Source organism: Oncorhynchus nerka, linkage group LG6 (genome assembly GCF_034236695.1).
Source record: "Oncorhynchus nerka isolate Pitt River linkage group LG6, Oner_Uvic_2.0, whole genome shotgun sequence".
In the NCBI taxonomy this organism is placed as follows: Eukaryota; Metazoa; Chordata; class Actinopteri; order Salmoniformes; family Salmonidae; genus Oncorhynchus; species Oncorhynchus nerka.
This window is the reverse complement of record NC_088401.1, coordinates 22,847,409-22,872,309: the sequence shown is the minus strand read 5'-3', so window position 1 is coordinate 22,872,309 and position 24,901 is coordinate 22,847,409. Positions and strand designations below refer to the sequence as shown.

The window sequence follows — 24,901 nt, the reverse complement described above, 5'->3', positions numbered from 1 at the left end:
CTCTCTCTCTCTCTCTCTCTCTCTCTCTCTCTCTCTCTCTCTCTCTCTCTCTCTCTCTCTCTCTCTCTCTCTCTCTCTCTCTCTCTCTCTCTCTCTCTCTCTCTCTCTCTCTCTCTCTCTCTCTCTCTCTCTCTCTCTCTCTCTCTCTCTCTCTCTCTCTCTCTCTCTCTCTCTCTCTCTCTCTCTCTCTCTCTCTCTCTCTCTCTCTCTCTCTCTCTCTCTCTCTCTCTCTCTCTCTCTCTCTCTCTCTCTCTCTCTCTCTCTCTCTCTCTCTGAAGAAGAAGAAGAAGAAGAAGAAGGACTCCCTTGAAAGTATATAACTAGTCCCTCCAGGATTTTGCAGGGATTTTTTTGTGATATTTGAGGACAACAATGTTATATTTTGCTGCGAATGTCCCGCAAAATCCTCCTGTTGTCCCTCGTTTGTGTATTTTAAAGGTGGTCACCCTAGGTTAAGGATCAGGAGTTATTGGTGTAGTGGCAGACATGAAGGGATTTAGGTATTCAAGGGGTTGCAAAGACCAACACAAGAAGCTTGATGAGAAACTCCAAAAGTAATGTGTCACCATCCTTGACCTGGTGAGTCGAAGACGGAGGTGTATGTTTTATAGAACAGAAACAATAGGGAGATGTCTGAAAAGTGGCTGTACCTGATTCTGGTTTTAATTAGCTGTTTACCAGGATCTTGATTAGCTGATAAGCTGAATCAGGTGTGTTACAGCAGGGTTGGAGGAAAAGCCTGCATACCCATTTCTCTAAGAAGCTTGGCTTTCACCCTTATTTAGACATTACATTAGAGCCATTGATATGCTACGAGAAAAATCCCTGCCAAAACAATTTCAAGCATGTTTTCCGTCAATAAATGATAAATCATGTATCCCATTTCCTCATCAGTCTCAGAGCCTCTGGGATCTGAGATGTACCCGGTTGTTGCCGTGGCAGCGTTGTCGTGGTTGCGCTGTGCGGCGCTCGGACACAGCTGTGTGCCGTTACACAACCGTTGGTCCCTGGAGAACCCGAGCCTCTGAGCCTTCCCACCAGCTGCCTGGTGTCTCCCACCGATCAATTCCTGCTCTTCTCCAAATCCCACAACTTCACTTTGCGGCCCGAGATGTTCTTATTCATTATTCACTAGTAAGACACTTAGAATGCAAGCATCGCAATACATACAGTACAGTATCGTATCTTCATGCTATAATATTACTTTCAGAAAGTTCTGAATGACTCAACTGTGAATTTCCAATAACATGCAAATCCCATAATTTACTTTTTTATTTTTTATTTTATGTTACCTTTATTTAACCAGGCAAGTCAGTTAAGAACACATTCTTATTTTCAATGACGGCCTGGGAACAGTGGGTTAACTGCCTGTTCAGGGGGCAGAACGACAGATTTGTACCTTGTCAGCTCGGGGGTTTGAACTCGCAACCTTCCGGTTACTAGTCCAACGCTCTAACCACTAGGCTACGCCACTAGGCTACGCTGTAAGGAAAGGACCATTTCCAAATTGTCTTTCAAATGAGTTTCTGTATCATAACAATCACATGTTGTGGAGTATGCTGAGGTATACCCTCTAGGAGAAGGGAACTATAAAACACCGGCAGGATATGTAGCTCTGTAACATGAGCATGGTCTCTCTATGTTAAGCTCCACGCTCATCTGAGCAAGATTAACCTTGCACAATAACCCTGTTAGTGGGATAATCAACATAAGCCTCCCGCTAAAACAATATCAAGTCATTAGCGAAGGAGTTGACTTTACAGTTAGAAAGCTATGCTTATGATGTACAAGGGCTCAATGGCACAATGGTGTGAGGAATGGTCAACAGCAGCTAGGGTTCCAGGCTCCACAAACACATGCACACACACCCTTCCCTCCGAAGTGTAAATAGTGGTCCGGGCCTTGGCCCCTGTAGTGATGAATCAGACAGACAGACTGTTGACTGAAGAAGAGGTAAGGTGGGCGTCAGAGGTGAAACAATCCCATCTAAATTTCCCCAGTCTTTCAGCTGGCTGTGGCAATACAGCTCATATGGGAGATTTGTCCCGGGTGCGAGCTAACGCAGGGCGCTGCTTTTTTCTATCACACCCTCCCAGCCATACTTTGACGTTGAGGTGTTGTGAAAGGGACGAGCCCGTGTCTGCCTCGGCTGCATAGTCTCTTCATAGTAAGGAGTCACTGTTTGCATGCTGCTAACCTATTGTAACTATTAATTGTTCTCTACTATGAAATTGAGAAGGGAACTGTGGATCGGTCTCCGTCCGTTCGTCTGTTTATCTGTTCGTCTGTCCATTTGTTTGTATGTCAGTCACACGCAATTATCTCAGATAGAACTAGCCTGATTTTGACAAAACTTGGGTGAATGATGCATCTTGCCATATAGATCCGGCATTTGTAGTAAATACAGTAACTGACATTTGTGAGTCAAACCAGAGAGGATGAGGTGAAGTGAGAGGGATAACTGGGCCCAAAATCTGTCTTCTCCAGCAAGTGGCATTTTGTTGTTGTTGTGTGTTTGTATGGAGGTCAATGAGAGAGTTGAATTTGTTTAAGAAAACATTGAATGGCTTATTTGTAACATGTGGCTTATTTGATCAAATATGATTTTTGTAATACTTAAGTTGTTACTAGTATACTGATGCTGTGTTATGCTGGCCCAGTTGAACGTTACGTCATCGGGCGAAAGCCCGGAGGGAAGCGCGCCCATCTCAAATGTAACATTCATCTGCACAACTCGGGCATGTTTTCAACAAGGCAGAATGGTACATCGTCCAAAAACAGGCTCTAACCAATAGTGCAAAAAAGGTATTAGGTGAACAATAGGTAGGTAAAGAAATAAAAACAACAGTAAAAAGACAGGCTGTATAGAGTAGCGAGGCTATAAAAGTAGCGAGGCCACATACAGACACCGGTTAGTCGGGCTGATTGAGGTAGTATGTACATGTAGATATGGTTAAAGTGACTATGCATATATGATGAACAGAGAGTGGCAGTAGCGTGAAAGAGGGGTTGGCAGGTGGTGGGTCGCGGAACACAATGAAGATAGCCCGGTCAGCCAATGTGCGGGAGCACTGGTTGGTCGGCCCAATTGAGGTAGTATGTACATGTAGATATGGTTAAAGCGACTATGCATATATGATAAACAGAGAGTAGCAGCAGCGTAAAAAGAGGGGTTGGGAGGGGGCACATAATGCAAATAGTCCAGGTAGCCATTTAATGACCTGTTCAGGAGTCTTATGGCTTGGGGGTAAAAACTGTTGAGAAGCCTTTTTGTTCTAGACTTGGCACTCCGGTACCGCTTGCCATGCGGTAGTAGAGAGAACAATCTATGACTGGGGTGGCTGGGGTCTTTGACCATTTTTTGGGCCTTCCTCTGACACCGCCCGGTGTAGAGGTCCTGGATGGCAGGCAGCTTAGCCCCAGTGATGTACTGGACCGTACGCACTACCCTCTGAAGTGCCTTGTGGTCGGAGGCCGAGCAATTGCCATACCAGGCAGTGATGCACCCAGTCAGGATCCTCTCGATGTTGCAGCTGTAGAACCTTTTGGGGATCTCAGGATCCATGCCAAATCTTTTTAGTTTCCTGAGGGGGAATAGGCTTTGTTGTGCCCTCTCCCGACTGTCTACATTAAGCCGGTACAAAACACTTCTACATGGGTGCCCGGGCAAAATGAATTGAACCCCCTCAGTCTGAGTACCAGTCCATTTAACTAACATTCCATTCCTTGCCACTCGATCCTGGTCATTGCCAAAGAGACTGGCATTTCGGCAATCTCAACGTTAAATATGCACTGGATTTAGGGTAAGAGTTCCTTATTGGTTGTTGGAAATAACATTTTCCATGACAACATGTGCAGACTCGAAAATAGAATTTGAATTCATAAGAAAGTCAAAAACAAACATTAACTCTTAGCTAGACAAGTGGTGGCATGTAGCCTGTGGTGACAGGTACGGTAGCCTAACGGTTAGAGCGTTGGACACAACCCTTGCTCCAGGGGATCTGTACTACTTTGGCTGACCCTATAAAACTACTACATTCACTCCGCCTATGCATTGTATGTTACAATAAAACATGTTTTTGTATTTTGAGGCTTGAAATCAAAACTAAGAAATTTTGTGGTTGGAATTGAAATATGTATTTACTTTGAGAATGTATATCTGAGCTAGCAATTTTATTTGATTCTTTATCTAACTAGGCAAGTCAGTTAAGAACAATGACGGCCGAAGGAACAGTGGGTTAACTGCCTTGTTCAGGGGCAAAACGACAGGTTTCAGGGATTTGAACTAACAACATTTTGGTTACTGGCCCAATGTTCTAACCACTAGGCTACCTGCCACCCCAGATGGAAAGTTTCATCTGGACAGACAAAAAAAAAAGGTTGTTTAGCAAGAGGATACCAGCAGTGTTCTGTGGAGAGAAAAAAGCGAGTTCCAATTGGATGATAGCAATGAGGGTGATCGAATCAGGATCAAATCCACTGTTCTCCTCAAGCTCATTAATGATAGAATGTTCATGTTTGAAGATGGCAGAAAGGCCAGTCTCTTTGGCACATTATATGGAGTACAGGGGGGTTATTAGCTAAGGAAACTGGTTCAGGCTAACTGCCTTCCATTTTCTCATTTTTTATTTGTATTATTATTTATTTTTTACCCTGTTTTCTCCCCAAATTTATGGTATCCAATTGGTAGTTACAGTCTTCTCATCGCTGCAACTCCGAAACACAACCCAACCAAGCCACACTGCTTCTTGACACTCTGTGCACTTGGCGACCGTGTCAGCGTGCACTGCGCCTGGCCCGCTACAGGAGTCACTAGTGCGAGATGGTACAAGGACATCCCTGCCGGCCAAACCCTCCCCTAACCCGGACGACGCTGGGCCAATTGTGCGGCTGGCTGCAACAGAGCCTGGACTCGAACCCAGAATCTCTAATGGCACAGCTAGCACTGCTAGCATTGTCAGAGTGGCCACTTGAGTATCTGGTCAATACAATGGATAATCTGTGGTCACACACGATAACTGAAATTGGCCCAATCATTTGTGTGGGACAACATGTTAACTGTTGCCTGGTTTCCAATGTTTTGAATTGTTCTAATTATCTTTTAGGTGCTAACTAATGTTTCAGGGCAATGTTCTCTCGCTGCCCTTTTCCTAATAAAGGATAGCGACAGGTATGCATCTGAGGCCACGGTTAGCTGGATAGATGCAGATGACTGCTCTGTACGGGAGACTGGCTAGTGAACCCTGCGTGTACTTCCTGATTATCTACACAGTGAGCTACAGCAAACCTGATACAGCCTCCATGGGTGACATGCATATAACAGGTTCTCTTAAAAGAGAGCAAGAGCAAGAGAGAGAGAGAGGGGGGGGGAGACAGAGAGAGAGAGGAAGAGAGCAAGAGAGCAAGAGAGCGAGAGAGCGAGAGGGGGAGAGAGAGGGAGAGAGCAAGAGAGCGAGAGCGAGAGAGAGACAGAGAGAGAGAGAGAGAGAGGGGGGAGAGGAGAGAGAGAGACAGAGAGAGAGAGCAAGAGAGCAAGAGCGCGAGAGAGAGAGGGGGAGACAGAGAGAGAGAGAGAGGAAGAGAGCAAGAGAGCGAGAGCGAGAGAGAGAGAGAGAGGGGGGAGTCAGGGACAGGTGTAGGGATAAAGATAAAACAGAGTGAGTGGGTAGACAGGCAGGTGTACAGAGATGGAGTGAGTGAAGGGATAAAAGAGAGAAAGAGAGAACAAGGGACGGTGAGAGGACAGGTGCATAGTAAGATTAAAGCGGGTGGGCAAGACGTGACCGCTCTCTTAAAACTAATTGTAGCACAGGTGTGCAAAGAGACAAACTGACACAGATAAGTCAGCTCTGTTTAGAGGGACGGAGGGAGAGAGAGAGAGAGACAAATGGAGGCAGAGAGAACGGAAGAGAAAACAGACGTAAACATCTCTCTCTCTCTCTCTCTCTCTCTCTCTCTCTCTCTCTCTCTCTCTCTCTCTCTCTCTCTCTCTCTCTCTCTCTCTCTCTCTCTCTCTCTCTCTCTCTCTCTCTCTCTCTCTCTCTCGTTAACAAACTATAGTTTTGGCAAGTCGGTTAGGACATCTACTTTGTGCATGACACAAGTAATTTTTCCAACAATTCTTTACAGACAGATTATTTCACTTATCGTTCAGTGCTTCACAATTCCAGTGGGTCAGAAGTTCACATTCACTAAGTTGACTGTGCCAATAGTTTCTGGACAATTTGAGCCTGAACCCACAAATGCTGATGCTCCAGATACTCAATTATTCTAAAGAAGGCCAGTTGTATTGCTTCCTTAAATCAGCACAACAGTTATCATATTTGATCATTGCAAAAACATTTTTATTTTTTATTTTACTAGGCAAATCAGTTAAGAACAAATTCTTATTTTCAATGACGGCCTAGGAACAGTGGGTTAACTGCCTGTTCAGGGGCAGAACGACAGATTTGTAGCTTGTCAGCTCGGGGATTTGAACTTGCAACCTTCCGGTTACTAGTCCAACGCTCTAACCACTAGGCTACCCTGCTGCCCCATGGTTTTTCAATGATCGAATAGCCTTTTAAAATGATTAACTTGGATTAGCTAACACAACGTGCCATTGGAACACAGGAGTGATGGTTGCTGATAATGGGCCTCTGTACTCCTATGTAGATATTCCACAAAAAAATCTGCCGTTTCCAGCTACAATAGTCATTTACAACATTAATGTCTGCACTGTATTTCTGATCAATTTAATGTTATTTTATTGGACAAAAAAATTGCTTTTCTTTCAAAAACGACCACATTTCTAAGTGACCACAAACGTTAGAACGGTAGTGTATATATATTAACAACCTGTTCCATACATGTTCCATAAACGTTTGCAAACCAAGTAGTATACGCTAGTGGTGTGCCAAGCCCGCTCTCCTTCTCCCAGCTCCCAACCTTTTCAACTTTAACAAAGTTTTATATTTATTCAAGAAGCCTGGCTCATTTCACGTCTCCTCATCAACATAAATGTATCTTTGAAACTAACCCTAACTCCCAGACAACAAGGTAATGGGCCACAATCTAGCTCAGTTCAATTCAACCCATTTTAATGGATGCAGACAAAGAGACAGTTAGGTGAAAGACAAATGCAGGCAACAAAATGCACTTTCCCTCAAGGATCTTATTACATATTCCTGATTGGGCGGCAATACACTGGGCCATTGTTACCAAATGGAAGAAGTACACAACTACAGAAATACTAGTATAAATCTTTACAAGGTGTAAAATTGGACAGGGCATCCATTTTGGGAAGTGTCCGCTCAGGGCCAAATTGCTCTGGAGGAAGTGAGAAAACAAAACAGGGCATGAAAATAGCCTTTGTGCGTGGGCTTGGAGCGGCTCACTTCAGATGGAGGGAGAGGGATGGAATGAGAGAGAGAGGAGGGTGGAGCGTGGAGAGTAGAGGGTGAGAGAAAAAGAGAGAGGGAGATAAGGGCTCTCTTTCCTGTCTGCTCAACAGTCAGTTTTTGGACGGCTAAGCAACCTCTCAGGCCAGAGAGAGAAAGAGAGAGAGAGAAAGAGAGAAAAAGATGACGGGGGAGAGAGAGAGGAGAGAAAAGAGAGGGTGGACCAGAAGACTAGAAGAACTCATACATCTGACCCACATTTAGTAGACACAATAAACATTACAGTTCTAACATGAGGGAGACAAGCACACATGGCAATGCCTACAGTGAGACAAGACCAACTCTGTCATATTTCCGTACCTAGCAGCAGTCTGCCGTCTGAAGTCAATCACTAATTAAAGTAGAAAATATTAGCCTCTATGATGTAACGACTCCATTTTCCTACTCCCTTCCTATAGGCAGAAACTCAAACACGAGGTACCCGTGCTAAGGACTATTCAACGCTGGTCTGACCAATCGGAATCCATGCTTCAAGATTGTTTTGATCACATGGACTGGGAGATGTTTCGGGTAGCTTCCGAGAATAACATTGACGAATACACTGATCCGGTGACTGAGTTTACCAGGAATTGTATAGGAGATGTTGTACCCACTGTGACTATTAAAACCTACCCTAACCAGAAACCATGGATAGATGGCAGCATTCGCACAAAACTGAAAGCACAAACCATCGCATTTAATCAAGGCAAGGTGACTGGGAATATGGCAGAATACAAACAGTGTAGTTATTCCCTCTGTCGCAGACACCGACGTCTTGCTTCCGAACAAGAAAAACACCTTATTCGCCCGCTTTGAGGATAACACATTGCCACCGACGCGGGCCGCTACCAAGGACTGTGGGCTCTCCTTCTCCGTGGCCGACGTGAGTAAGACATTTAAGCGTGTTAACCCTCGCAAGGCTGCCGGCCCAGATGGTATCCCTAGCCGCGTCCTTGAAAGCATGCGCAGACCAGTTGGCTGGAGTGTTTACGGACATATTCAATCTTTCCCTATCCCAGTCTGCTCTCCCCACATGCTTCAAAATGTCCACTATTGTTCCTGTACCCAAAAAGCAAAAGTAACTGAACTAAATGACTATCAGCTCAGCATTCAACACCATAGTACCCTCCAAGCTCATCATTAAGCTCAAGACCCTGGGCCTGAACCCCGCCCTGTGCAACTGGGTCCTGTACTTCCTGACGGGCCACCCCCAGGTGGTGAAGGTAGGAAACAACACCTCCACTTCACTGATCCTCAACACTGGGGCCCCACAAGGATGCGTGCTCAGCCCCCTCCTGTACTCCCTGTTCACCCATGACTGCTTGGCCATGCACGCCTCCAACTCAATCATCAAGTTTGCAGACAACACAACAGTAGTAGGCCTGATTACCAACAATGATGAGACAGCCTACAGGGAGGAGGTGAGGGCCCTGGGAGTGTGGTGCCAAGAAAGTAACCTCTCACCCAACATCAACAAAACAAAGGAGCTGATCGTGGACTTCAAGAAACAGCAGAGGGAGCACCCCCCTATCCACATTGATGGGACCGCAGTGGAGAAGGTGGAAAGCTTCATGTTCCTCGGCATACACATCACTGACAAACTGAAATGGTCCACCTACATAGACTGTGGTGAAGAAGGCAAAAATTGTATTGACACCTAAAACCCTCACAAACTTTTACAGATGCACAATTGAAAGCATCCTGTCGGGCTGTTTCACCACCTGTACGGCAACTGCACCGCCCACAACCGCAGGGCTCTCCAGAGGGTGGTGCGGTCTGCCCAAAGCATCACTGGGGGCAAACTACCTGCCCTTCAGGGCACCGACATTACCCGATGTCACAGGGAGGCCAAAAAAGATCATCAAGGACAACAACCACCCGAGCCACTGCCTGTTCACCCAACTTTCATCCAGAAGGTGTGGTCAGTACAGGTGCATCAAAGCTGGGACCGAGAAACTGAAAAACATCTTCTATCTCAAGGCCATCAGACTGTTAAATAGCCATCATTAGCACATTAGAGGCTGCTGCCCTATATATATAGTCTTGAAATCACTGGCCACTTTAATAATGGAACATTAGTCACTTTAATAATGTTTACATGTTTTGCATTACTCATCTCATATGTAAATACTGTATTATATACTATTCTACTGTATCTTAGTCTTTGCCGCTCTGACATTGCTCGCCCAAATATTTTTAATTCCATTCCGTTACTTTAGATTTGTGTGTATTGTGTCTATTGTTGTGGAATTGTTAGATATTACATGTTAGATATTACTGCACCATTGGAGCAAGAAACACAAGCATTTCAATAAACCTGCAATATCATCTGCTAAACATGCGTATGTGACTAATAAAATTTGATTTGATTTGATGTTTGGAGATAACAATATCTGATATTTTACAGTGGCCCATTAATGGCTTGTATCACAAAAATGTGACTGATATCGATATAGACTTCCATATCGGTACCCTTCACTTCCACCAACCCAAACTCCCATCCTACCTGCTTGCTCTCCTCCTCCTCCTCCTCCTCCTCTGAGCTCTCGCTCTCCCCCTCTTCCTCCTCATCCTCGTCTTCGGGGAACTCCACGTCCGACTCGCCAGGAGCGATGGGCACGCTGATGGTCAGGTTGGGGTTGGTCATGTAGCTGTCGTCCACCTCCGGGACCATAATCTTCTCCCCGTGGCGTCCAATCCCTCCCGCCACCGCCACCACTGTCCCGTTGCCCACCTCCCCAAGCGGAGCACTGTGGCTCAGCCTCTTGAGCTTCAGCATGGTCTCGGCTTCTTTGCTCTTCTGCCGCCGCCGCTTGAAGTTGCCATTGAAGAAGTCGCAGATCTGCAACGAAGTAATGAACTGCGTTTAGAAGATTAACTTTTTTTTTGCATGTTATTTTTGGGGGTTTTGTGATTAATTTGTTTGTTTGGTTGATATATGCTGTTTCATTTTTACTCGTAGCCCATACTACATTTCATGCTGTATCTTATTTTGAATCTATGTAATTGTCTATGCTAAATAGTTTTTAAAAAGTCGAGAATGAAAATGTAATTAAACAATGAATAGCTGTTTAAAATCAAGTGCCCAACCTGGCTTCGGAGCCAGCTCATGCCGCTTTTGATGCGGCCAATGGCAATCTGTAGGTTGTTCATCTCGCCATCGTCGTCGGGCGCCGAGAGGTTGTCCGAGCTGAATGAGCTAAGCAGCAAGGCTAGGAAAAGGTTGAGCACCTGGGAGGAGGAGAGAGGGAGAGGTGTGTTAATAAAGCCTGGGAGGAGAGAGTGGAAGGAGTTTTAATAAAGCCTTGTTGGACAAGCTGAGGTTCAGCACCTGGGAGTGTGAGAGTTTTAATAAAGCTTTATTGGACAATTAAGATGTTATTACTTTCACATTGATTAAAAGTTAGGTTTAAGTTAGTGACAAACAACAAGGTTAGGATTAAGTTAGTGACAAACAACAAGGTTAGGATTAAGTTAGTGACAAACAACAAGGTTAGGACTAAGTTAGTGACAAACAACATCTTACAGTAAACCAGACTGCTAGATCAAATAGCTATAAGAAGCTAGCCGGCAGGTCTGGTCCCTGTAAGCGGCAGAGTGTGGACGGAGAAGGGCCCTGATGTGTAACACTAGGAATGTAAACAGCAGGTGTGATTTGGGCCTGGTTTTAAATGTCAGCCTCCAACGGGAACAGAAGCTCTCCATGTCCATGTTAAACAAGAGAACCTGCTCCTCTGGGCTGTAGGGCTGTGTGTGTTTAGTGTGTTTGTTTAGTGTGTGTGTGTGTGTGTCTGTGTGGGGGGGGGGGCATCTGTCCGCGTGCCTCCATGCTTGCGTGCCTGCCTGCCTGCCTGAATTTGCACATGGCAACCATAGCCCCTTAGACACAGGGCCACTTTTCCTCGGTTTAGTAAATGTCAACCGTGCATGCAGTTTCATGATGGAATTTCATTACCACCGTGTAATGATTGCAAACATAATTTTGTAGTCAAATTTAGATTTTTTTTCCCACATCCTAACACGAGCTTCATAAATGAAACACTCTGATTTAATAGGGCCTATAATAACGAAACATCCTAGACCAAAAATGCATGTTTTGGGTTTACCTGAAACGGTTCTCTCTGTGTTTCTCCAAAGGCTTATTGATGTTGTACCAACGCATCAATCAAATCAATCCAAACCAACGAATTGTCATGTCATTCATCTGTTTCTTGGTAACCATGCATGTAGTATATCTTTGCAGCCAGCGTCAATCAACATTGAAAATGTTCTATGGTTCTGAGATTTCACACTACTTCTGGCAAAGGGGGAAAAAAACATGTTATGTGGGAGTGTCTAGCGTGTCCCCATATTACCCAGGGGAACAAACCATAAGTGTATGTGTGTATGTGTGCATGCGTGCATGTATGTGTGTGCATGTGTGTGTTTGAGGATGGAAGTTGGAGGCGACACAGCCCTGGACACCCTGTGCTGGTCTAGCCACACTTGGTGCCCGCTGCGACAGGTGTAATTAGGTGTCTGGCTTTTCTATTTTCTGCCCCACTACACTTGTCCTACAAACACACCACCACCACCATGCCATGCTGCCATCTCAGAGAGTGATAGAGCAAAACACCATAGGGTCCACTGAATAACCATCTTCATTCAATTGTTTGAGATCAAGAAGAGGTGTCTGAGGGTGTAGGCAGATTTTTGGGACTGGGCTTTACTTACTAACCGTTGCCTGCTTGCCATAGCTGTTTAAAATCACATGATGTCATCAGTGGCTCCTTCTATTGTTATTTTGAAACAATAAAACCTGGTGTTTTCACGTATGTTGACGTTGCAGTGGTGCTGGAGATGATCAATTTGATGTTGAACATTTTAGAACATTCCCTTTTAAGTTTGCAGGCTAAGGTTGACCTTAAAAAATTACGAACACAACAAATCTACACACGACGCTCCCCCATTTCAAGACAGCCTACAGGAGACACATCTCAACACCTCATGTATCATCCCACAACAGCACAAATAACTCAATAGTATAACATAGACCGTTTAAGGTCGATGCTGACTCTTGCGTCAACCATGAGTTGCCTGTTAGAGGGCATGACACTGGTGAGATGATTGTGTGTCAAATCCCCACACTCACCTCGCATGATGACACATTACATGGCCAAAAGTATATGGACACCTGCTCGTCGAACATCTCATTCCAAAACCATAGCCATTATTATGGAGTTGCTGATATAACAGCCTCCACTCTTCTGGGAAGGCTTTCCACGAGATGTTGGAACATTGCTGTGGGGATTTACTTCTATTCAGCCACAAGAGCATTAGTAAAGTCGGACACTGATGTTGGGCGATTAGGCCTGGCTCGCAGTTGGCGTTCCAATTCATTCCAAAGTTGTTTGATGGGGTTGATGTCAGTGCTCTGTGTTGGCCAGTCAAGTTCTTCCACACCAATCTAGATAAACCATTTCTTTATGGACCTCGCTTTGTGCATGGGGACATTGTCACGCAGAAACAGGAAAAAGCCTTCCCAAAACTGTTGCCACAAAGTTGAAAGCACAGAATCACCTAGAATGTCATTATGCTGTAGTGTTAAGATTTCCCTTCACTGGACTAAGGGGCCTAGCCCGAACCATGAAAAACAGCCCCAGACTATTATTCTTCCTCTACCAAATTTTACAGTTGGACCTATGCATTGGGGCAGGTAGCGTTTTCCTGGCATCTGCCAAACCCAGATTTGTCCGTTGGACTTCCAGATGGTGAAGCGAGATTCATCACTCCAGAGACTGCGTTTCCACTTCTCCAGAGTCCAATGGAGGCAAACTTTACACCACTCTAGCTGACGCTTGGCTTTGCGCATGCCGATTTTAGGCCTGTGTGCGGCTGCTCGACTGCTCGGCCATGGAAACCCATTTCATGAAGCTCCTGGCGAACAATTATTGTGCTGACTTTGCTTCCAGCGGCAGTTTGGAACTCAGTAGTGAATGTTGCAACGGAGGACAGATGATATTTACACGTTACGTTCTTCAGCACCCGGCTGTCCCATTCTGTGAGCTTGTGTGGCCTACCACTTCGCAGCTAAGCCATTGTTGCTCCTAGACGTTTCCACTGCACAATAACAGCACTTACAGTTGTTAATGTATATGTGGCATAGTTGGCTGGCTCACCCCTCCTCCAATCTCCATCCATCCCAATGGTGTTACAATGAAATCCCCACTAAAGAGTTACCAATGGGTAGTATATTTTTATAGTATTTTTTTAGTATTTAAGCTACAATATAGTGCTATAACGCTAGGCTAAACCTTATACACTAAGTTAATACAAAGGTTAATCATAAAGCTCAAATAGTGGTAGATAATTATATTTCCTAGTCCTATGCTATGTTGGCTATTATGCTGAATGTGTCCATTTTAATTTAAATATCAATTTCTACAGGGAAAAAGAACGACTGTACAGCCAACTTGGTTACTGGATATATTGTAAAGTGGAATTCTGAATGGGATTAATACGGACTCACAAACACCCTCTGGATAGATAGTTTCTTCCCATGGGATGCTCTTTATCTGGTGATAAGTCAGTCAGTCAATCAGTTGTCTATGCAGCTAATGACAGAGAGAGAGTGTATATTGGCTTCCCCTGTAGGAGGAGCACTTGTTCAATGCCAAACGTGTGTGCACGCACGCACACACACACACACTCTTGTGCAGCTAATCTTGTGGGGACATACAATTCAATCCCATTCAAAGTCCTATTTTCCTTAACCCCTAACCCTAACCCTTACCCTAAACCTTACCATAACCTTAACCCAAAAACCTAACCTAACTCTAAACCTAACCCTAGCTCCTAACCTTAAAACTAACCCTAGCTCCTAACCCTAATTCTAACCCTAACACTAATTCTAACCTTAACCCTAAACATTTAACCCCCCTCGAAATAGCAATTGACCTTGTGGGGACCAACAAAACGTCCACAGTTGGTCACAGGAGTCCCCTTGTGGGGACCTGGAGTATAGTTATACATATCCACACCACACCCACACCCACACACACCCACACACACACACACAGTCTTGGTGAAACATCCTTTTCTTTAGATCTCTCATTAGACTTCCTCCATCCCAGTGTTTTCTTTAAATTAATTATGCTGTAATTATGTTAATCATGTAAGGGCCCTCTTGTTGGGTTTTTAATAATTCTAAGTGTGGTGCTCTTAGCCAAATTGACTGGGAGGTGTGTCCACGGCGAGATGACGGTCGATGACTGAGTCGAGATCAAATGGTTAATCTGGCTTCCTCTAACTGTCTAATTACATGTTATACTGTAGATGCAGTAGGTCGGCTGGATTCTACAGTACTGGACTGTATGCTATTATTCCTGTATCTCCAAGCATAATCTCATGAGAGCTACATAATATACAGTGCATTCGGAAAGTGTTCAGACCCCTTGACTTGTTCCACATTTTGTTATGTTACAGCCTTATTCTAAAATTTATTAAATAATTTATTTTCCCCCATCCATCTACACACAATACCCCATAATGACGAAGTAAAACCAGGCTTTTAGAATTCTGGCAAATTTATTACCAATAAAAAACAGAAATACCTCCTTTACATAAGTATTCAGACCCTGAGCTCACATCCTTCTTGAGATGTTTCTACAACTTCATTGGATTCCACCAGTGGTAAATTCAATTGATTGGACATTATTTGGAAAGGCCCACACCTGTCTATATAAGGTCCCATAGTTGACAGTGCATGTCAGAGTAAAAACCAAGCCATGAGGTCAAAGGAATTGTCAGTAGAGCTCCGAGACAGGATTGTGTCGAGGCACAGATTTGGGGAAGTGTACCAAGAAATGTCTGCAGCATTGACGGTCCCCAAGAACACAGTGGCCTCCATCATTCTTAAATGGAAGAAGTTTGGAACCACCAAGACTCTTCCTAGAGCTGGCCCGCCCGGCAAAACTGAGCAATTGGTGGACAAGTGCCTTGGTCAGGGAGGTGACCAAGAACCCGATGGTCACTCTGACTGAGTTCTAGAGTTCCTCTGTGGAGATGGGAGAATGATAAAATAATGTATATGTTGAAAGATAATGATACAATAATTCCACTCTGAAACGTTCTAATTGTATGAAATTGATTATAATCATAAAATTATTAGCTGATGATGTGTGTAGTTTTAGTCAGAATTAGATTAAACAATGTATCTGTATAGTGGAAAAACACAGACTGTCTGAGCAAGGCGTAGTTTAGGATTTGAATTTGTATGTGTGTGCCGAAGAAAAAAAACGAGAACAGTTCAACTCTGTTAGGACCGACCTGGCTAGGCCTCTGAGGAACTTATGATAGCATAGGGAGTACTTCTCAAGGTTTCCCTAATCTCGGGGGAATGGAACTGTCGGCTGGGTAGTGATACACAGTGGTGAGAACTATGGAGAAGGATAAAACTCACCTACTGTTTGTGTGGAAGTATGTGCTTAGCATACCTACTGTTTGTGTGGAAGTATGTGCTTAGAATACCTACTGTTTGTGTGGAAGTATGTGCTTAGAATACCTACTGTTTGTGTGGAAGTATGTGCATAGAATACCTACTGTTTGTGTGGAAGTATGTGCTTAGAATACCTACTGTTTGTGTGGAAGTATGTGCTTAGAATACCTACTGTTTGTGTGGAAGTATGTGCTTAGAATACCTACTGTTGTGTGGAAGTATGTGCTTAGAATACCTACTGTTTGTGTGGAAGTATGTGCTTAGAATACCTACTGTTTGTGTGGAAGTATGTGCATAGAATACCTACTGTTTGTGTGTAAGTATGTGCTTAGAATACCTACTGTTTGTGTGGAAGTATGTGCTTAGAATACCTACTGTTTGTGTGGAAGTATGTGCTTAGAATACCTACTGTTTGTGTGGAAGTATGTGCTTAGAATACCTACTGTTTGTGTGGAAGTATGTGCTTAGAAAACCTACTGTTTGTGTGGACGTATGTGCGCAGCTGTAAAATGGATGTCTTTGTATAATGGACTTTAGAACGTTCTCTGAATAAACTGTACTAATCTTTTGCATAAGCTGAGTCTTTGCCTAATTATTAATACACCCATGGTCTTACAAACCTCGGGGATTGGTCAAAGCTATTGATTGATAGTTATTATCATTGGGATTGAAAATTCTCATGACAGAGAACCTTCCAGTAGGACAACCATCTCTGCTGCACTCCATCTTTACAGTAGAGTGGCCAGATGAAAGCCACTCCTCGGTAAAAAAGGCACATCACAGCCCACTTAGAATTTGCCAAAAGGCACCTAAAGACTCTCAGACAATGATAAACAAGATTTTCTGGTCTGTGAAACCAAGATGGCCTGAATGCCAAGCGTCACATCTGGAGGAAACCTAGCACCATCCCTACGGTGAAGAATGGTGGTAGCAGCATCATGCTGTGGGGATGTTTTTCAGCAGCAGGGACTGGGAGACTAGTCAGGATCACGGGAAAGATGAATGGAGCAAAGTACAGAGAGATCCTTGATGAAAACCTGCTCCAGAGCGCTCAGGACCTCAGACTAGGGAAAAGTTTCACCTTCCAACAGGACAACAACCCTAAACACATAGCAAGACAACACAGGAGTGGCTTCGGGACAAGTCTCTGAATGCCCTTGAGTGGCCCAGCCAGAGCCCGAACTTGAACCCGATCAAACATCTCTGGAGAGACCTGAAAATAGCTGTGCAGCTGAGAAGAATGGAAGAAACTCCCCAACTACAGGTGTGCCAAGTTTGTAGCGTCATACCCTGTCATTTCTGCCAAAGGTGCATCAATAAAGTACTGAGTAAAGAGTCTGATTACTTATGTAAAGGTAATATTTCATTTGTATTTTTAATAGAATTGCTAAAAATAAATAAAAAAATCTGTTTTTGCTTTGTCATTATGGGGTATTGTGTGTAGAAAAAATATTGAATCCATTTTAGAATAAGGCTGTAACGTAACAAAATGTGGAAAAAGTCAAGGGGTCTGAATACTTTCTGAATGCACAGTACTGGGCCTTGTACGGGTGCTTCATGATTTACACACACACAAAAATACAAAAAAAGGCATATATATATAGTACACACACTGTACTTGTGCACACACACACACACATGCAGATATTATAGATTTTTTTTAACCAATTTGCATTTGACCTTTCACTTGAGGGCTTTTACCATGCTGTGGCTAATATTTTTCTCTGACATAACATCAGTCAAACCATTAGCAGTCTACCACGTTATGGTGTCATTTCTAAAAACATAAAAGGCAGCAAATCAATTAGAAACCGGGGGGAATTCATGTTTTGGCGTCAACTCTGCTATTACAGCAGTGACATATTTTGTCACATGTAGCCAGGTCAATGACAGGTCAATGTCACCACATCCCTGGTGGTGAACATCACCTCATGGCATAAGGGACCAGAATAAACTGTGCCAATAACAACAAATCCCTTCCCTGAGAAAATCTGACGCTCAACGTTGGGACTGGTGCGTCCGTATTCACATGGATTCATTTACATGCTTTTGGATTATCCTGCAGTGTTGGTGTGGTTGTGGTGGGGTGTGTGTGTGTTTGTGTAATTTTGTATGACACACACACACACACACACACACACACCCAACTTCCCACCCATCATGTCAAGGTACTGCACTCATAACAACAACAAAAAAACGTGTTTTTGCCTTTCCGAGCCAAGGCCTTTGTAAAGGATTAAACCCAGCCTTTCCAATAAATCACCTTTAACAGTCAACAGCCACAGCTTCATTAGGAAATGTATCGCCGACATTGTCCCCACATTGAAGGTTCACTGCTTTCCCAATCAAAAGCCCTGGATTAACACTGAGGTTGGGACAGAGCTACTGCTCACAGAAAACCCTGAGGCTACGGCTGAGGACGGAAACAAGTCAAATAAGTCCCACTACTACTTCCGCAGAGTCGTCAAACTAGCAAAAGGACAATACAGGAATAAGGTGGAATCATATTACAAAGGCTCTGACACCCACTGCTTGTGGCAGGGGCTACAGTCCATTACGGATTATAGAGGAAGACCCTGCTGTGATCTGCCCAACGATGCCTCTCTACCAGACGAACTCAATGCATTTTATGCACGCTTCGACAATAACAACACCATGCCGTGCGAGAGGGCTCCCACCGACCCAGAGGACTGGGTGATCTCACTCTCAAATGCCGACGTGAGAAAAGTCTTTAATCAGGTCAACACTCACAAGGCCACGGGGCTGAACGGTATTCCAGGGTGTGTTCTCAGAGCATACGCAGATCAGCTAACAGGCGTATTCACAACCATTTTTAACCTCTCCTTGTCCCAGTTTGTAATCCCCACATGTTTTAAGCTGACCACCATCACTCCTGTTCCCAAAAACTCTAAGGCTTCATGCCACAATGACTAAAACCCTGTAGCACTCACATCTGTAATCATTAAGTAATTTGAAAGCCTAGTTATGGCACACATCAACCCAGACACCCTAGACCCACTCCAATTTGCACACAGCTCCAACAGACGCAATCTCAATTTCAGTCCACACTGCCCTCCCCCACCTAGATAACAGGAATACCTATGTGACAATGCTGTTCATTGACTACAGTTCAGCGTTCAACACCATAGTCCCCTTCAAGCTCGTCACAAAGCATAGGACCTTGGGACTGAACACCTCCCACTGCAACTGGATCCTGGACTTGCTGACGGGCTGGCCCCAGGTGGTGAGGATAGGTAACATCACCTCTGCCACGCTGACTCTCAACACGGTGGCCACACAGGACTGCGCGCTTTGCTTACTCCCCTCCTGTACTCCCTGTTTACCCACAACCGTGTGGCCCCGCACGACGCCAACACGATTATCAAGTTTGCTGATGAGAAAGCATACAGGGAGGAGGTCAGTGACCTGGCAGTGTTTTTGTACTTATTAAGGATCCCCATTAGTTCCTGCCAAGGCAGCAGATACTCTTCCTGAGGTCCAGCAACATTAAGGCAGTTACACATAATTTAACATTTTACATGACATTACATTTCATAACACCTTTCACAACACGTTAAGTGTGTTCCCCCAGACCACTACTCTACTAACTCATGTCTACAATACAAAATCCATGTGTACGTGTGTGTAGACTGTGTGTCTTATCATGTGTATGTGTGTCTGTGTGTCTGTCTCATCACAGTCCCCACTGTTCCATAAGGTATATTTTTATCCGTTTTTTGTATCTGATTCTACTGCTTAAATCAGTCACCTGATGTGGTATAGAGTTCCATGTAGTCATGACTCTATGTAGTACTGTACGCCTCCCACAGTCCCATGTACGCCTCCCACAGTCCCATGTACGCCTCCCACAGTCCCATGTACGCCTCCCACAGTCCCATGTACACTTCCCATAGTCCCATGTACGCCTCCCACAGTCCCATGTACGCCTCCCACAGTCCCATGTACGCCTCCCACAGTCCCATGTACACCTCCCACAGTCCCATGTACACCTCCCACAGTCCCATGTACACCTCCCATAGTCCCATGTACGCCTCCCACAGTCCCATGTACACCTCCCATAGTCCCATGTACACCTCCCATAGTCCCATGTACACCTCCCACAGTCCCATGTACGCCTCCCACAGTCCCATGTACGCCTCCCACAGTCCCATGTACGCCTCCCACAGTCCCATGTACGCCTCACACAGTCCCATGTACGCCTCCCATAGTCCCATGTACGCCTCACACAGTCCCATGTACGCCTCCCATAGTCCCATGTACACCTCCCATAGTCCCATGTACGCCTCCCATAGTCCCATGTACGCCTCCCATAGTCCCATGTACGCCTCACATAGTCCCATGTACGCCTCACATAGTCCCATGTACGCCTCACATAGTCCCATGTACGCCTCCCATAGTCCCATAATCTTGTGGGGTATGCATGTGTGTCCAAGCTGTGTGCTAGTAGTTTAAACAGACACCTCGATGCATTCAGTATTTCAACACTTCTTACAAAAACAAGTAGTGATAAAGTCAATCTCTCCTCCACTTTGAACCATGAGATATTTACATGCATATTAGTGTGGTCCCGGGATACAACTTCTCCCTCAACGTCAGTAAGACCCAGGAGCTGATCGTGGACTACAGGAAACTGGTAGGGTGGGCACACTCCCATCCACACTGAGAGGGCTGGAGTGGAAAGGGTTGGGAGGTTCAAGTTCCTCGGTGTCCACATCACTAAGGACTTAAAATGGTCCACACACGCGCACAGTCGTGAAGAAGACGCAACAGTGCCTCTTCACCCTCAGGAGGTTGAAAAGGTTTGACATGGTCCCTCAAATCCTGAAAAAGTTATACAGCTGCACCATTGAGAGCATGTTGACTGGCTGCATCACTGCTCGGTATGGCAACAGCACTGCCCTTATTCGCATGGCGCTACAGAGGGTGGTGCGGACAGCCCAGTACATCACTGGGGCCGAGTTCCCTGCCATCCAGGACCACTATATCAGGCGGTGTAAAAGGAAGGTCTCGGAAAATTGTGTGTGACTCCAGTGACTCCAGCCACCCAAGCCATAGACTGTTGTCTTTGATTCTCACCGCAAGTGATTGACCCTTGTATTTTTTGCTCTGTCTCTATGCATTCTCACAGAACTCTACACACTCACACACACTGACACTCCAACACGCAAATGCACACACACACTTCATTTTCTCACACACACAAAACGTGCACACATGTTTATACTGACTTTTTATTTCTTATTTTTTATTTCTTGTGTGTTTTTGTTGTACCTTATATTATTTTTAGTGCTACATTGATATTGATTACTGCATTGCTGGGTTTAAGGCTTGCAAGAAAGGCATTTCACTCTACTCCTGCACTTCAAATTAAAACTGAAAGTTTTCAATATGAACGGAGTCCCTCCCCTTTCTCCAGCCTGCAACCTTGGACCCCTGACACTGTTCGAGACCAGAGGCAATATCGCCAAATGAAGACCTCAACCCACAAACACTCTAAAATTGCAGCACACACACACCCACACAGCCTCACAGATCACCGGGGGAAGGCACGAAAACTGCGATGCATTCATCAATCAAGGATTACAAAATGTTGGGAGTCCCAGCCCACCTGAGCCCAACTCGTTTAGTCGGATTGTACCAATTAGTTTCGATTGGGTCCGGTATTTGCTCTCGACACAATGGTATTCCCCAGAAATAATGTTTTGAACATAAATGCACTGTAATTGCAAATGTTTTTCTCTGCACCATTGTCAAATGTATAGAATTGCACGGAATTAGCTTAAAGCAGCAAAAACATTATCTCTGAGAGTGGCCTTCACAATGCAGAAGTCATAGTAAAACTGCTTGTATGCTATTCTTATGACATTCTTAACAGAAAACTCCACCCAAAAACAATATTACTCCATTGTTGACATAGTCCCAAAATGTTAAGCTTGTCAGCAATCAAGTTTTCAAGATATGTAACTTTCGAAGTACAGAAATCATCCCAGTATGATGCATCAACAATGGAAAATACCAAAAGATAGTTATTGGGTGGAATTTTCCTTTAAGTAGGAGATGTGTTCTGATATTATCAAATCAAATGTTCTTTTATTTGTCACATACACATGGTTAGCAGATGTTAATGCGAGTGTAGCGAAATGCTTGTGCTTCTAGTTCCGACAATGCAGTAATAACCAACAAGTAATCTAACTAACAATTCCTAAACTACTGTCTTATACACAGTGTAAGGGGATAAAGAATATGTACATAAGGATATATGAATGAGTGATGGTACAGAGCTGCATAGGCAAGATACAGTAGATGGTATCGAGTACAGTATATACATATGAGATGAGTATGTAAACAAAGTGGCATAGTTAAAGTGGCTAGTGATACATGTATTACATAAGGATGCAGTCGATGATATAGAGTACAGTATATACGTATGCATATGAGATGAATAATGTAGGGTAAGTAACATTATTTAAGGTAGCATTGTTTAAAGTGGCTAGTGATATATTTACATCATTTCCCATCAATTCCCATTATTAAAGTGGCTGGCGTTGAGTCAGTGTCAGTGTGTTGGCAGCAGCCACTCAATGTTAGTGGTGGCTGTTTAACAGTCTGATGGCCTTGAGATAGAAGCTGTTTTTCAGTCTCTCGGTCCCAGCTTTGATGCACCTGTACTGACCTCGCCTTCTGGATGATAGCGGGGTGAACAGGCAGTGGCTCGGGTGGTTGATGTCCTTGATGATCTTTATGGCCTTCCTGTAACATCGGGTGGTGTAGGTGTCCTGGAGGGCAGGTAGTTTGCCCCCGGTGATGCGTTGTGCAGACCTCACTACCCTCTGGAGAGCCTTACGGTGGAGGGCGGAGCAGTTGCCGTACCAGGCGGTGATACAGCCCGCCAGGATGCTCTCGATTGTGCATCTGTAGAAGTTTGTGAGTGCTTTTGGTGACAAGCCGAATTTCTTCAGCCTCCTGAGGTTGAAGAGGCGCTGCTGCGCCTTCTTCACGATGCTGTCTGTGTGAGTGGACCAATTCAGTTTGTCTGTGATGTGTATGCCGAGGAACTTAAAACTTGCTACCCTCTCCACTACTGTTCCATCGATGTGGATAAGGGGGGTGTTCCCTCTGCTGTTTCCTGAAGTCCACAATCATCTCCTTAGTTTTGTTGACGTTGAGTGTGAGGTTATTTTCCTGACACTACACTCCAAGGGCCCTCACCTCCTCCCTGTAGGCCGTCTCGTCGTTGTTGGTAATCAAGCCTACCACTGTTGTGTCGTCCGCAAACTTGATGATTGAGTTGGAGGCGTGCGTGGCCACGCAGTCGTGGGTGAACAGGGAGGGAGTACAGGAGAGGGCTCAGAACGCACCCTTGTGGGGCCCCAGTGTTGAGGATCAGTGGGGAGGAGATGTTGTTGCCTACCCTCACCACCTGGGGGCGGCCCGTCAGGAAGTCCAGTACCCAGTTGCACAGGGCGGGGTCGAGACCCAGGGTCTCGAGCTTGGAGGGTACTATGGTGTTGAATGCCGAGCTGTAGTCGATGAACAGCATTCTCACATAGGTATTCCTCTTGTCCAGATGGGTTAGGGCAGTGTGCAGTGTGGTTGAGATTGCATCGTCTGTGGACCTATTTGGGCGGTAAGCAAATTGGAGTGGGTCTAGGGTGTCAGGTAGGGTGGAGGTGATATGGTCCTTGAATAGTCTCTCAAAGCACTTCATGATGACGGAAGTGAGTGCTACGGGGCGGTAGTCGTTTAGCTCAGTTACCTTAGCTTTCTTGGGAACAGGAACAATGGTGGCCCTCTTGAAGCATGTGGGAACAGCAGACTGGTATAGGGATTGATTGAATATGTCCGTAAACACACCGGCCAGCTGGTCTGCGCATGCTCTGAGGCCGCGGCTGGGGATGCCGTCTGGGCCTGCAGCCTTGCGAGGGTTAACACGTTTAAATGTCTTACTCACCTCGGCTGCAGTGAAGGAGAGACCGCATGTTTTCGTTGCAGGCCGTGTCAGTGGCACTGTATTGTCCTCAAAGCGGGCAAAAAAGTGATTTAGTCTGCCTGGGAGCAAGACATCCTGGTCCGTGACTGGGCTGGATTTCTTCCTGTAGTCCGTGATTGACTGTAGACCCTGCCACATGCCTCTTGTGTCTGAGCCGTTGAATTGAGATTCTACTTTGTCTCTGTACTGACGCTAGCTTGTTTGATAGCCTTGCGGAGGGAATAGCTGCACTGTTTGTATTCGGTCATGTTACCAGACACCTTGCCCTGATTAAAAGCAGTGGTTCGCGCTTTCAGTTTCACGCGAATGCTGCCATCAATCCACGGTTTCTGGTTAGGGAATGTTTTAATCGTTGCTATGGGAACGACATCTTCAACGCACGTTCTAATGAACTCGCACACCGAATCAGCGTATTCGTCAATGTTGTTATCTGACGCAATACGAAACATATCCCAGTCCACGTGATGGAAGCAGTCTTGGAGTGTGGAGTCAGCTTGGTCGGACCAGCATTGGACAGACCTCAGCGTGGGAGCCTCTAGTTTTAGTTTCTGTCTGTAGGCAGGGATCAACAAAATGGAGTCGTAGTCAGCTTTTCCGAAAGGGGGGCGGAGCAGGGCCTTATATGCGTCGCGGAAGTTAGAGTAACAATGATCCAAGGTTTTTCCACCCCTGGTTGCGCAATCGATATGCTGATAAAATTTAGGGAGTCTTGTTTTCAGATTAGCCTTGTTAAAATTCCCAGCTACAATGAATGCAGCCTCCGGATAAATGGTTTCCAGTTTGCAAAGAGTTAAATAAAGTTCGTTCAGAGCCATCGATGTGTCTGCTTGGGGGGGGATATATACGGCTGTGATTATAATCGAAGAGAATTCTCTTGGTAGATAATGCGGTCTACATTTGATTGTGAGGAATTCTAAATCAGGTGAACAGAAGGATTTGAGTTCCTGTATGTTTCTTTCATCACACCATGTCTCGTTAGCCATAAGGCATACGCCT

At 45.0% G+C, this 24,901-nt stretch overlaps 1 protein-coding gene across 1 annotated transcript in view; it reads right to left on the bottom strand.

Moving 5' to 3' along the window:
• scn5lab (sodium channel, voltage gated, type V-like, alpha b) overlaps nt 1–24,901 on the bottom strand; it is a 208,287-nt gene that overhangs the window by 37,098 nt on the left and 146,288 nt on the right. The window contains 2 exon segments of the mRNA XM_065019402.1: nt 9,925–10,260; nt 10,509–10,649. Coding sequence (XP_064875474.1) covers nt 9,925–10,260; nt 10,509–10,649 — 477 coding nt within the window.